This window comes from Mercurialis annua, linkage group LG1-X (genome assembly GCF_937616625.2).
Source record: "Mercurialis annua linkage group LG1-X, ddMerAnnu1.2, whole genome shotgun sequence".
Taxonomy (NCBI): domain Eukaryota; kingdom Viridiplantae; phylum Streptophyta; class Magnoliopsida; order Malpighiales; family Euphorbiaceae; genus Mercurialis; species Mercurialis annua.
This window is the reverse complement of record NC_065570.1, coordinates 1,059,379-1,071,317: the sequence shown is the minus strand read 5'-3', so window position 1 is coordinate 1,071,317 and position 11,939 is coordinate 1,059,379. Positions and strand designations below refer to the sequence as shown.

The 11,939-nt window shown below is 36.5% G+C and overlaps 2 protein-coding genes across 4 annotated transcripts; both read left to right on the top strand.

Moving 5' to 3' along the window:
* LOC126666256 (N6-mAMP deaminase) lies at positions 1–3,216 on the top strand. Of its 2 annotated transcripts, XM_050359261.2 has the most exons (11): positions 1–196; positions 985–1,055; positions 1,273–1,364; positions 1,452–1,511; positions 1,604–1,837; positions 1,916–1,992; positions 2,082–2,151; positions 2,239–2,355; positions 2,505–2,571; positions 2,685–2,789; positions 2,884–3,216. In XM_050359261.2, exons 1-11 carry the CDS (start codon positions 3–5, stop codon positions 3,006–3,008), a joined length of 1,212 nt encoding a protein of 403 aa, XP_050215218.1. In that variant the 5' UTR covers positions 1–2; the 3' UTR covers positions 3,009–3,216. The 2 variants fall into 2 exon arrangements, with proteins under 2 accessions (XP_050215218.1, XP_050215219.1); XM_050359262.2 differs by lacking the exon at positions 985–1,055 and having other exon boundaries at positions 34–196.
* A 909-nt stretch (positions 3,217–4,125) lies between these two features.
* On the top strand, positions 4,126–11,902 carry LOC126681494 (phospholipase A I). Of its 2 annotated transcripts, XM_050377038.2 has the most exons (18): positions 4,126–4,892; positions 5,193–5,340; positions 5,458–5,536; positions 5,650–5,803; positions 5,905–6,114; positions 6,207–6,452; positions 6,528–6,690; positions 6,803–7,063; positions 7,158–7,279; positions 7,603–7,764; positions 7,912–8,104; positions 8,192–8,328; positions 9,045–9,183; positions 9,357–9,563; positions 9,662–10,124; positions 10,210–10,426; positions 10,529–10,618; positions 11,262–11,902. In XM_050377038.2, exons 1-18 carry the CDS (start codon positions 4,341–4,343, stop codon positions 11,703–11,705), a joined length of 3,987 nt encoding a protein of 1,328 aa, XP_050232995.1. In that variant the 5' UTR covers positions 4,126–4,340; the 3' UTR covers positions 11,706–11,902. The 2 variants fall into 2 exon arrangements, with proteins under 2 accessions (XP_050232995.1, XP_050233000.1); XM_050377043.1 differs by lacking the exons at positions 4,126–4,892; positions 5,193–5,340 and having other exon boundaries at positions 5,639–5,803.
* The last annotated feature ends 37 nt before the right edge of the window (positions 11,903–11,939 follow it).

The window sequence follows — 11,939 nt, the reverse complement described above, 5'->3', positions numbered from 1 at the left end:
ATATGAAGAAAGATAATTCAAGACCCTGGCCTACCAAACCACTCAAATCTGAAGAAGACGATTTTTTCTCTGCTATGAACCTTAGCCCCCAAACCACTAAAATGCGCACTGAAGCAACAATGGATTGGCTTGTTTCCATGCCAAAGCTTGAATTACATGCACACCTCAACGGCTCCATCAGAGACTCTACTCTTCTGTATGTTCTCTTTTATCTTCTCTTTTTGTTTGTTTGTTTGTTCAATTTCTTGTTTAATTGCTTTGCCAATGTTACTATTAGAGGCGTCAGAATAGATCTGACACGTTATCATAATCCGTTTAACATGTAAATTTGGCAAATCCGGATTGAGACTTGGCAGGTTCGTGTCGAAAATGTGTTAATTCGTTTAGAATATAAAATAAATAGATAGTGTCACGGGTTGACTCGCGTACCCACATAGCGGAATTTGGCAGTGATCCCGGACTTCAACCCTGGGGAAAGAGTCCTCGTCACAAAATAAATTAATTAAATATAATTATATTAATATATAAATAAAATTAATTATGTTAAAATTTTATAATTTGAGTATTAATTGATAAATTTGAAGTTAAAATTACATTGACATGGTTTAAATATTATTATATATTAAGTGGAACGTGTTAGTCATGTAATTATATTAATTGTGTTATCGTTTATCTTAACGTGGTAATTGTGTCACGTCGCACTACCTGTTTAGAATTCGTGTCGTGTTGAAGATTTTGACATGATTAGTTCTACGGGTCGTGTTTGTGCTGACCCTAATCGTATGAACTAAGTGGATCGACAAGAACACGAAATATTTTACCTTTCGATATGCGTTTTAGATGCAAAATTTAATTTTTGTTGTTAATTTTTATGTTTCATTTGAGGATTACTTAATAGGACAAAGAAATTGTTGGGATTAATTTTGAGATTTTGAAGTCCATTTTTATGTTTTGAGTTATTGAATGCCTGTGTTTTGTTTTTAGGGAACTTGCTAGAATTCTGGGTAAAAAGGGTTCTATTGTTTTCTCAGAGGTGGAACAAGTTATTCTTAAAAGTACGTTTCCTGATTCTCTTTTGCTCTGATTGGTTGTTGAATCATATCAAACTAAATCAAGTAATCTAATTGACCAATATCATAATATTGCATGTCCCCCTTCCGACATATAAAATGGTTATAGATGTAGACATAGATGTAAACTTAGAGTTTCTTTCTTATATGACTTTGTTTTCCTTGAAAGTGCATTGTTAATTTTCCTTTTAATTTTATTCAGATGACCGTTCTTTGGTTGAAGTGTTCAAATTGTTTGACTTGATTCACATTCTTACCACCGACCATGAAACTGTTACAAGAATCACAAAAGAAGTATGTTAATCTGCAGTTTGTTACCTTATTATATATCTAATTAGACCATTGCTGTTTTTGAACTCATTTGGTACTTCTTTAAAACAGGTAGTGGAAGATTTTGCTTCGGAGAATGTTGTATATTTGGAATTAAGAACAACTCCGAAGGTACTAACGTGAACGTTCAAGTGTTTGTTCGTGTTTTAGTAGAGAACTTAGTTTGTACTGATATAGAAATACACGGTTTTCATTTAATTCAGAAAAATGATGCTAAAGGAATGAGCAAACGAACTTACATTGAGGCAGTGATCAAAGGTTTAAGAGCAGTTACGGCCGTTGAGGTGGATTTTACTCCTAATAATTCGGATCCTAGGGATGCCGTGAATTCGATTTCTATGAATGATTCTTGTTGTAGAACTACAAGGAGAAAGATTTATGTTCGACTTCTTCTCAGCATTGATCGCCGTGAGACCACAGAAGCTGCAATGGAAACTGTATGTATGTTAGGAGAATTATACGGAGGTTTTGTGAACTTGATCATGGTTTTAATATCTCTTATCTATATTCTATAGGTTAAGCTTGCTCTGGAAATGAGAGATTTAGGTGTAGTTGGCATTGACCTTTCTGGACATCCGAAAGTAGGCGAATGGTACTAACTTACCTATAGGTCTTCATTAATAATAATGGCGGTTTTTGTATAAAAGTATATAATATCATAGCCTTGTTTGATTTGTACAGGGTAACATTCTTGCCAGCACTAAAATTTGCCCAGGACCAAGGTCTGTATATAACACTTCATTGTGGAGAGGTGAGCTGATGTGAGAAGTTTGCATATGCTTTCTCCTTACTGCGAAACAACACTTAATCGTTTATTTGCATAACCTAGTGCATGTAGGTCCCTAATCGCGAGGAAGAGATCCAAATGATGCTCGACTTCCTTCCCGATAGGATTGGGCATGCGTGCTGTTTTGGAGACGATGATTGGATTAAGCTAAAGTCATCTAAGATACCGGTTAATATCTACATTCATTCACCCTTTCAGATTAACCTTTCTACTACATATCATTCAAGCTCCACGTATTGCAATTTGATTACCTTTCTGATTATTAATCGCGGACTTTGAAAGATACGATTAATTTTACCAGTCTTGTATTTTCACAGGTAGAGATTTGCTTGACATCAAACATTATGACACAGTCGGTTCCTTCACTTGAAATTCATCATTTTGGTTAGTTTTCTTTTTCCATTTGATCATTTTGAACTTCATTTCGGACGTAAATGAAACAATTCATACCATTCATTGTTAGTCATACTCTGTTTGTGTGTTTCTTTGTGTTGCAGCTGATCTGTATGACGCGAAACATCCGATAATCCTTTGCACAGATGATTCTGGGGTTTTCTCCACTAGTGTTTGCAAAGAATATAGTCTGGCTTCCTCTGCATTTGGTATGTATACTACTTGCTTATTGTCGATTCAGATTCAGCATATCTTTATATCGAACTTGGCATCATCATGAACCAAATGTTTTATATGCTAAAGGTCTCGGAAAGAAGGAAATGTTTGAGCTAGCAAGAAACGGGATTGAGTACATTTTCGCTGATGATGCAGTGAAGCAGGACCTGGCACAGATTTTTAATTCATCTGCTAAGGAGCTAAAGTTATGATTAGTGAAAAGTTTGATCTAGTTGGAGCTCCAATATTCTTAATCTGTACCTCAGAAACCAACTGTTCACATACATTTGAATTTGCAGATTGCTTAGTACATGATTCCTTCATATATCATAATGTATTGTGCAATTGTTGATTAGAAAACTGAATATATGATCTCTTATCTCTATAATAAAGCAGGCTTAAATAGTATTTTATCTGCAACGGGCATGAGTAAGTGGTCGGTTTAGTTGAATTAATCGGTTTCATTGATCTATTGAGGTTTTATCTTGGTTCGGTTACAGTTAACTTTTTTATAATTCTGTTAAGTGTTTTTATTATAATTGATAATTCGGTTCCATTAAAAATATAAAGTAATTCAATTAATATATTTTTGGTTAAATCAATTTGTTCTTAACTTAGACTAAATACAAAAGGTATTACTATGATTGACGGTACAAACAATGATAATCATAACAAAATGATAATAAGGTTACTTATTACCAACTACCAATCATACCATAAAAACAAAAACGACATTTATTTTTTCATATCTATCATTGTTGGTAATGAAATAAAATTAATCCAAAACCTTAAGAAAAGGTTTTTGGGGTTAGACCCACTGGCATTGGCATTTGCATCACTAAAAAAACATATTACATGTTAAATTTCAATATATAATATTTGTAGCGATTCAATTTCAGAATTTAAACGTATAACTTTTCATTTTATATTTTTATATTTTGTAGCTTAAATCAATTTTTGGCAGTTTGGATCATATGTGGCAATACTAATACTATAGTGTTAGATCATTTACAACGTGGCACAGATGCGTGGTGCTGTATATGATAATAGATTTGGCTACAAAATGCTAATTTAAAAAATAAAAATTTTAACCAATGAGCTATACCTTAAACGTTATAAGCGCTAGGCAGAAATCTGCTAGATTGTGAGAAAATTTCTCCCACAAACCCTCTCCCACCCAATTATAAAAAAAAAATTTATATATAGCATTTTAAACCATGAAATTATATCGCCATAAAATCATACCTTAAGATTTAATTAGCTTTAAACGACGCCGTATCACATCTCCTACCGACCCAACAATAACCAACAAAACACAGAACTCCAGAAGATTAATAAAACAACTAAAAACTACTTACATAGAATCATCAACAACAACGATCTCACTTCTTCCTCAGTTCCGTTTCACATTTTCTTCAGTGTGTCACCGAACTCCCTCCGTTAAACCCTAATCTCCCATAATTCATCACCACAATCTCAATCAAACACATCACTATGACCACCACTCCATAACCGTCTGATCATCAGATCAAACAAAACTCAAAATGTCATGGGGATTAGGCTGGAAACGGCCGTCGGAAATCTTCCGTCTAACGCTAAACTACGGAACGGAAGAAAACGAAGACGATCTCAACCGTTCATCAACGTCCTCGTCAGGATCAGGATCAGGATCAGGATCCTTCTCGTCATCATCGCCGACAGCTTTAACGCCGTCCTCTCCACCGCCGCTCGATCAAGATCCCGGATTACGAATCGATTTAGACTGGACGGCCGCCGACGACGAAGAGCAGGTGGCGTTGCGGTTACAGTCTCAGCTAATGGTGGCGTTGCCTCTGCCGCAGGATTGCGTGACGGTGAATTTGAATGTCGATGAAGAGAGGGAGAATGTGGAGGTGGAAATGAAGGTTATTAAGAGGAGAGAGCCGTTGCGAGGGATGATATTGAGCAAAACAACGGCGTCTAGTCAACAGAGTGACGGTGGTGTAGGGATTTTGACGAGGCTGTTGAGGTGTAATTTGGTTACTACTGATGGTGTTGGTATTGGTGAGCATTGGAAGAATGTTACTCTGCTTAGCCTCTGCGCTTGCGGTTTATCAGTGAGGATTTTTAATCTCTTAGTTCTGTGTATTTATTAATATAATTTATTTTTTGAAATATTTGAATTCTAGGAACTAATGTAGAGCCTCACTGAACATGTATTTGACCTTAATATAGTAGAACTGACTCGAATTCTTTCGTTTAGAGACTTTACAAACTCTGTGATAATCTTGAATTTTGTGTTTTGTTTTTTCGTATTGTTTTCTATTTGGATTTGATGTACAGTTTAATGCTTGAACTTTAAAGATATGTAGTTGAAAAGCTAGTGTGTATTGAAAGCTTGTGGTTTTTACGAACAGGTATTGCCAGCTGAGTTAATTGGATTGCCACTACTTGAGAAGCTGTATCTTGATAATAATAAGCTTTCCGTTTTGCCACCAGAGCTTGGTGAATTAAAAACACTGAAAGTTCTCACTGTGGATTACAACACACTGGTTTCTGTCCCCGGTATGATGTGAATTGTATTTTCATTAGTTCTGTTGAATGGCTGTTGATTTATCATCAGGAAGTTTTTATGTCGGAAATTTGTTCAGTTTTATGATCTTGCATGAAACTCGTCTGCAGTTGAACTGAGGCAGTGTGTGGGACTGGTGGAATTGTCACTGGAACACAACAAGCTTGTTCGGCCTCTTCTTGATTTCAGGTTTTTTTTTTCATATGAATTGACAAACTTTACTACCCTTCTCTTGTTTGATAAAGCTTGTAAACACTAGAATTTTTCTTTGGATCTGTTGTTTATCTCCAGTAAAATGACAGGGCTATGGCTGAGTTGCAAATTCTTAGGCTGTTTGGTAATCCTTTGGAGTTCCTCCCTGAAATTCTACCGCTACGTAAACTTCGCCACTTGTCTGTTGCTAATATCAGGATTGTTGCTGACGAGAATTTAAGATCAGTGAATGTACAGATAGAGGTAGTTGTCTTTGAGGCCTTGTAGCTGTTTTTGATGCTATTAGATTTTCTTTTAAGTTATTAGTAATTTAATATCATTTTTATTATTATTTCCATCTGTAGATGGAGAACAGTTCTTATTTTGGTGCATCTCGACACAAACTGAGTGCCTTCTTTTCTCTTATATTCCGCTTTTCTTCATGTCATCATCCTTTGCTGGCATCTGCAATGGCAAAGATAATGCAAGACCAAGGAAATCGTGCTGTTGTTGGTAAAGATGAGAATGCAGTGCGGCAGCTTATTAGCATGATAAGTAGTGACAATCAACATGTGGTATTACTAAATATCTTTTCAATCTTGAGTCAAACCTTTGCTATTGTTTCTTTTATTTTGGGCACTGTCCTCAGCATTCTGAATTCTCATAGGTAGAACAAGCATGCTCTGCTCTATCCTCTCTTTCTGGAGATGTTTCTGTCGCGATGCAGTTGATGAAATGTGACATAATGCAACCAATTGAATCAGTATTGAAATCAGTTGCAGAGGAAGAAGTAATTTCTGTGTTGCAAGTTGTAGCCACTTTGGCCTTTGCTTCTGATACTGTAGCTCAAAAGATGCTTACCAAGGATATGTTGAAGTCATTGAAAATGTTATGTGCCCATAAAAATCCAGAAGTAAGTTCTCTTCTACTGGTTTTATAACTATTTATTGTATTTTAGAGCTATTTAAGAAAGTTCATCCTTGACCAGGTGCAAAGGTTAGCTTTATTAGCAGTTGGAAATTTGGCTTTCTGCTTGGAGAATCGGCGCATCTTGGTCACCTCAGAAAGTTTGCGAGATCTTCTGTTGCGGTTGACAGTTACATCTGAGCCACGTGTAAATAAAGCAGCAGCTCGTGCATTGGCTATTCTTGGTTTGTACCTTAGATAAAATCTTTCGCTCTATTTCTTAGATTGTGTTGGTCTATTATTACACAAGGTTGGTCTATTAATATACAAGGGCTTGTTCATTTTGTTCCACTATAGGAGAAAATGAAAATCTGCGACGTGCAATTAGAGGAAAACAAGTAGCAAAGCAAGGCCTGCGCATTCTTGCTATGGATGGAGGCGGAATGAAAGGTCTAGCCACTGTGCAAATCCTTAAAGCAATTGAAAAGGGAACTGGAAAGCGTATACATGAGATGTTTGATCTTATATGTGGCACCTCAACGGGTGGGATGCTGGCGGTTGCTCTCGGTATCAAGTTGATGACGTTGAGCCAATGTGAAGAAATATATAAAAATCTTGGTGGGTATGACTATTCAAAAGATTGTTTTTCACAAAATTTGCTCGTGTAATTTATTTATTCCCTTTTTCTATCTCTACAAATGTGATTCTTTAGGAAAGCTTGTCTTTGCTGAACCTACACCAAAGGACAATGAAGCTGCTAGTTGGAGAGAAAAGTTGGACCAGCTTTACAAAAGTTCATCACAGAGTTTTAGAGTTGTGGTACATGGATCTAAAGTATGGACTATCTCTTTCTTTACTAGGTTTTATACACTTGTTAAATCATTTATTAGATGCACAGTAACTGAATTTTTTCTGTATGTGCACAACATTGACAGTGAAAAAAGTACTTTTTAAGAGGCTCGATAATGTTGCTAATTTTCATATGTTACTCATTCAGCAAAGAGAAGAATACATTGATATATTAACTAATAATTGAAGTTATCAATTATGTCACCATACTAATTGAACTATCATCCCTGTGATATATTCTACTACATGCACCCTCTCTTGTAGGATGAGAAAAGAACGCTATAAGTCCATAACAAATTGTCTTGCAGCACAGTGCAGATCAGTTTGAGAGGTTGTTGAAGGAATTGTGTGCTGATGAGGATGGAGACCTATTGATAGAATCGGCAGTGAAAAACATTCCCAAAGTTTTTGTTGTGTCAACTCTAGTTAGTGTGATGCCAGCTCAACCATTTGTATTTCGCAATTATCAGGTCTGGCGCTTAGAATCCTTTTGGGTTTGATATTATTTTTAGTTCAGTTTTCAAATTCTATTCTGCTGTAAATATGAATTGATAATATTATTTTTTATGATTATTGGTGGTGGTGGTTTTGAACCACTTTTGCATTTCAAAATATAGTACCCTGCTGGAACACCCGAGGTGCCCTTGGCAAATTCAGAAGGTTCAGGGATCACTGTGTTGGGATCACCTACTATTGGTGCACAAGTTGGCTATACACGCAGTGCTTTTATTGGGAGCTGTAAGCATCATGTTTGGCAGGCTATAAGAGCATCATCTGCAGCTCCATATTATCTTGATGACTTCTCGGATGGTACTCTATAAACATGCCTTTGATGCCTCTTTCCAGGCTCATTATTTCTAGCAGTAAATTGAGCCTACAATTCATTTCGTTATGTAGATGTGAATCGCTGGCAAGATGGTGCTATAGTGGCAAATAATCCTACCGTATTTGCCATAAGGGAAGCACAACTTTTATGGCCTGACACAAAAATCGATTGTTTGGTTTCTATTGGCTGTGGTTCTGTTCCGACAAAGGTGATTTTCTCTTTTTCCTATTCTTCTCTCCCTTCTTTGAAGTCTTAGTTTTATACTGTGTTGATGGTTGATTGTAATCAAATATCCATTGTAAGGAAATAGTTGTTTAACATTCGTCTCATTGTACTTCATTAGCCTTCTGAATTTATAGCTTTTATGTTCAAATATGCAGAAACCATGGTGTATTGATGCAAACAGCCTAACCCTTGATGATTTCATTATTAGAATGCTATGAATTCGGAGATGACGTTTGGTAGCAATATTGCGAGTAATACGGCATTGACAATTGAAACTAATCATTATACTTTTAAAGATCTTAAATAATTGAGTTAATTTTAGTGATTAAATTTAGTCCACTAGTCATTTTACTGTGTTATATTGCATATAGCTTTTTGCCAATCGTGGAAAAGCTGTTTTTTTTTTATAATTAAATTATGTTCCTACTTATTATACCAAATAGCACTGATGGAGTGATCTGTGCTGTAGCAACCTTGGTTATAATTCCAGTGATAAATCTCTTTGGCTATACAACCAGAGCCTTCTAATATATGGAAATGCTTTTCATTTGTGTAGCTATTTTATGCGAATTCGAGAACTTAGAGATGAAAAGAATGTTAGAACAGTTAGATTCTTTGTTAACTTTCCGTTGAACTCTTCCACTGCCTTATTTTGTTCATCGTTCTGATTTCTGATAGAGAGCAATATTTCTGCTGTAGGTGAGGAAAGGCGGGTGGCGTTATCTGGACACAGGGCAAGTTTTAATTGAGAGCGCTTGCTCAGTTGATCGAGTGGAGGAAGCTTTGAGCACGTTGCTACCCATGCTTCCTGAAATACAATACTTTCGGTTTAATCCAGGTACATGAAGTGTTGAAATTTGGAGTTACTGTTTACAAGGGCATGGAACAGATATTGTTCTTAAAAAGTGGTCCAATAAATTCTGTTTCCTCCTTTTCTTATTTAGTTGTGTTTCCTCTATTGGGAAAAAGAAAATTTAGCTCTAAGCCAGCATCTGATATCTTACAATGTAGTTAATGAACGTTGTGATATGGAGCTGGACGAGACTGATCCAGCAGTCTGGCTGAAGTTGGAAGGTGTAGTTGCTGAATATATCCAAACTAATTCAGAAGCCTTTAAGAATGTTTGTGACAGACTACTCTTGCCTTATCAACACGATGATAAATTCTCTGAGAATTTAAGGAATCAGAAATTCTCCAAGGCGAAGGTAGCAAATTCAGGTATTAATGCTTTTATTTTTATAAATATTTTAAAGGTTTCAATTTCCGATTGCTCCTTTTTCTGAACCTCAAATTCTTCTGCCTTGCTGCTATGTAAGATGGGAATAGTCCTTCATTGGGTTGGAGGCGCAGTGTACTACTAGTTGAAGCTCTGCATAGCCCCGATTCAGGCAGAGTCATGCACCATGCTCGGGCACTGGAATCATTTTGCACCCGCAGTGGACTCAGATTATCTCTTATGCTTGGGGCATCCGGAATCTCAAAGAAATTGCCAGCAACAACTTTCCCATCACCATTTGCTTCACCGCTGATTACTGGAAGTTTCCCATCAAGCCCACTTCTATTTAGTCCTGATTTTGGCCCACATAGGATGGGTCGAATCGACATGGTCCCGCCTTTAAGCTTGGATGGCAAGAATGCTGCATCACCGCCTAGGTCTCCTTCAGGGCGCAGACAATTTTCTTTACCTGTTCGGTCATTGCATGAAAAGTTACAAAATACCGCACAAGTTGGAATTGTACATCTAGCCCTTCAAAATGATGCAATTGGTTCAATATTAAGGTAAGCACACTTCATGTTAATTGACTGGTAGTACTTTCTTATGAGTTCAGTTTATGTTCTTAACGTCCTCTCCATATGTCTCTAGTTGGCAGAATGATGTATTTGTTGTTGCCGAACCAGGAGAACTTGCTGATAAGTTTCTCCAAAGTGTTAAATCTAGCTTGCTATCAATGATGCGCAGTCGCCGCAGAAAGATTCCATCTGTTGTTGCTAATATTTCAAGTGTTTCTGATCTGGTTCGATATAGACCTTACTTCCAAGTTGGAAACGTTGTCCATCGCTATATTGGACGACAGACACAGGTATGTGCAATGATGTCCTCCTTTCCGTTTGGGTGTTATGTGTTATTATTGAAGGAAATTACTGACTGATCACTGTTGATTATGTTTGTTGACACTTTATAGGTTATGGAGGATGACCAAGAAATTGGGGCATTTATGTTTCGGAGAACAGTTCCTTCTATGCATTTAACACCTGATGATGTTCGCTGGATGGTATGTAGTAGTTGACTTTAATTTGACCTTTGTGCTAATCTATCTGAATTTTTTTGTTGTTCTGGATGAGGTTTGCTCACTAGCTATCTACAGTTAGGGGTAAGCATTCAGCCAGTTTGGTTTAAACCAAACCAAATTATCCCTACCGAGTTAACTGAATTACTTTAGCTCTTTAACGGAACCGACCGAATTATCCAAAACCAAATCAACCGGATTACCAAAATTTTAAAAATTAAAAACCTAACCGACTGAATAAGCCGGTAAATTTGGTTAACTTGGTTCAACCAATGAAAATAAAAACATAATCATAAAGTTAAAATAATTAAAAAAATCGGTTAATTTGTTTAACTGAATTTTTAAAACCCTTAACCGTAATCGAACATAATTTTTTCATAAACCAAGCCAAACGAATTACCGAACTACTCAAAAATAGATTGGTTAATTCCGTTTTTGTCAAAATATGCTTACCCCTACTTACAGTTGCCACAAGTAACATCACATTAAATTTTTGACATCTTTTAGTTCATTTTTGAAACAGTCAACTAGCTAGAATCGGTTTGTAGTAATTGTTTTCCACCTGTACTTTGCTTGTGGGTGACTCTTCTGATATTTGTTGCGGCTGCTTATCTCTGTATGACCCCAGGTTGGAGCTTGGAGGGATAGGATTATAATTTGTACAGGGATGTTCGGGCCTATTCCAACTTTAATTAAGGCATTTTTAGATTCTGGTGCAAAAGCTGTTATCTCCCCATCTGCAGAACCTCCAGAAATTCCCGTGACATCCCATGGATCGGAGGATTTCCATGTTCCGGAAAATGGGAAGTTTGAAATCGGAGATGAAGAGGCAGAGGATGAGGAGACAGAGCCTGCAAGTCCAAGGAGTGATTGGGAAGATAGTGATCTCGAGAAGAACGGGGACCTTTGTGTCGGTTTTTGGGATGACGAAGAAGAGGAGTTATCACAGTTCGTCTGTCGGTTATATGACTCGTTGTTTCAAGAAGGGGCGAAAGTTGATGTAGCTCTACAAAATGCTCTTGCTTCACATCGGAGGCTGAGGTATTCTTGCCATCTTTCTAGTATACAGTAGAAAAATTAAATTGATACGAGTGAAACCAAAAAAAATAAGTTCCCAATACCCGAGTTTATGAATAACCACAGAAGATATGAGAGAATATTTCCAATTTTGAGGCCTTTGTAAAAGAAATGAGAAATGGACAGTAAATACCAGTATATACCATATTACCATGAAATTTTTTCTCCAATAATATACATGTGTTTTTCATAGTTGGAGGCTTATACTTTTATTTGATTCAATTCTATC

Coding starts and splice junctions, on each gene's coding strand:
- LOC126681494 (XM_050377038.2), top strand. CDS start 4,341: ATGTCATGGGGATTAGGCTGGAAACGGCCGTCGGAAATCTTCCGTCTA. Junction 6,115..6,206: donor GTAGTGACAATCAACATGTG/GTATTACTAAAT, acceptor GAATTCTCATAG/GTAGAACAAGCATGCTCTGC. Junction 10,125..10,209: donor GCAATTGGTTCAATATTAAG/GTAAGCACACTT, acceptor ATATGTCTCTAG/TTGGCAGAATGATGTATTTG.
- LOC126666256 (XM_050359261.2), top strand. CDS start 3: ATGAAGAAAGATAATTCAAGACCCTGGCCTACCAAACCACTCAAATCT. Junction 1,512..1,603: donor AATTAAGAACAACTCCGAAG/GTACTAACGTGA, acceptor CATTTAATTCAG/AAAAATGATGCTAAAGGAAT. Junction 1,993..2,081: donor CATCCGAAAGTAGGCGAATG/GTACTAACTTAC, acceptor TGATTTGTACAG/GGTAACATTCTTGCCAGCAC.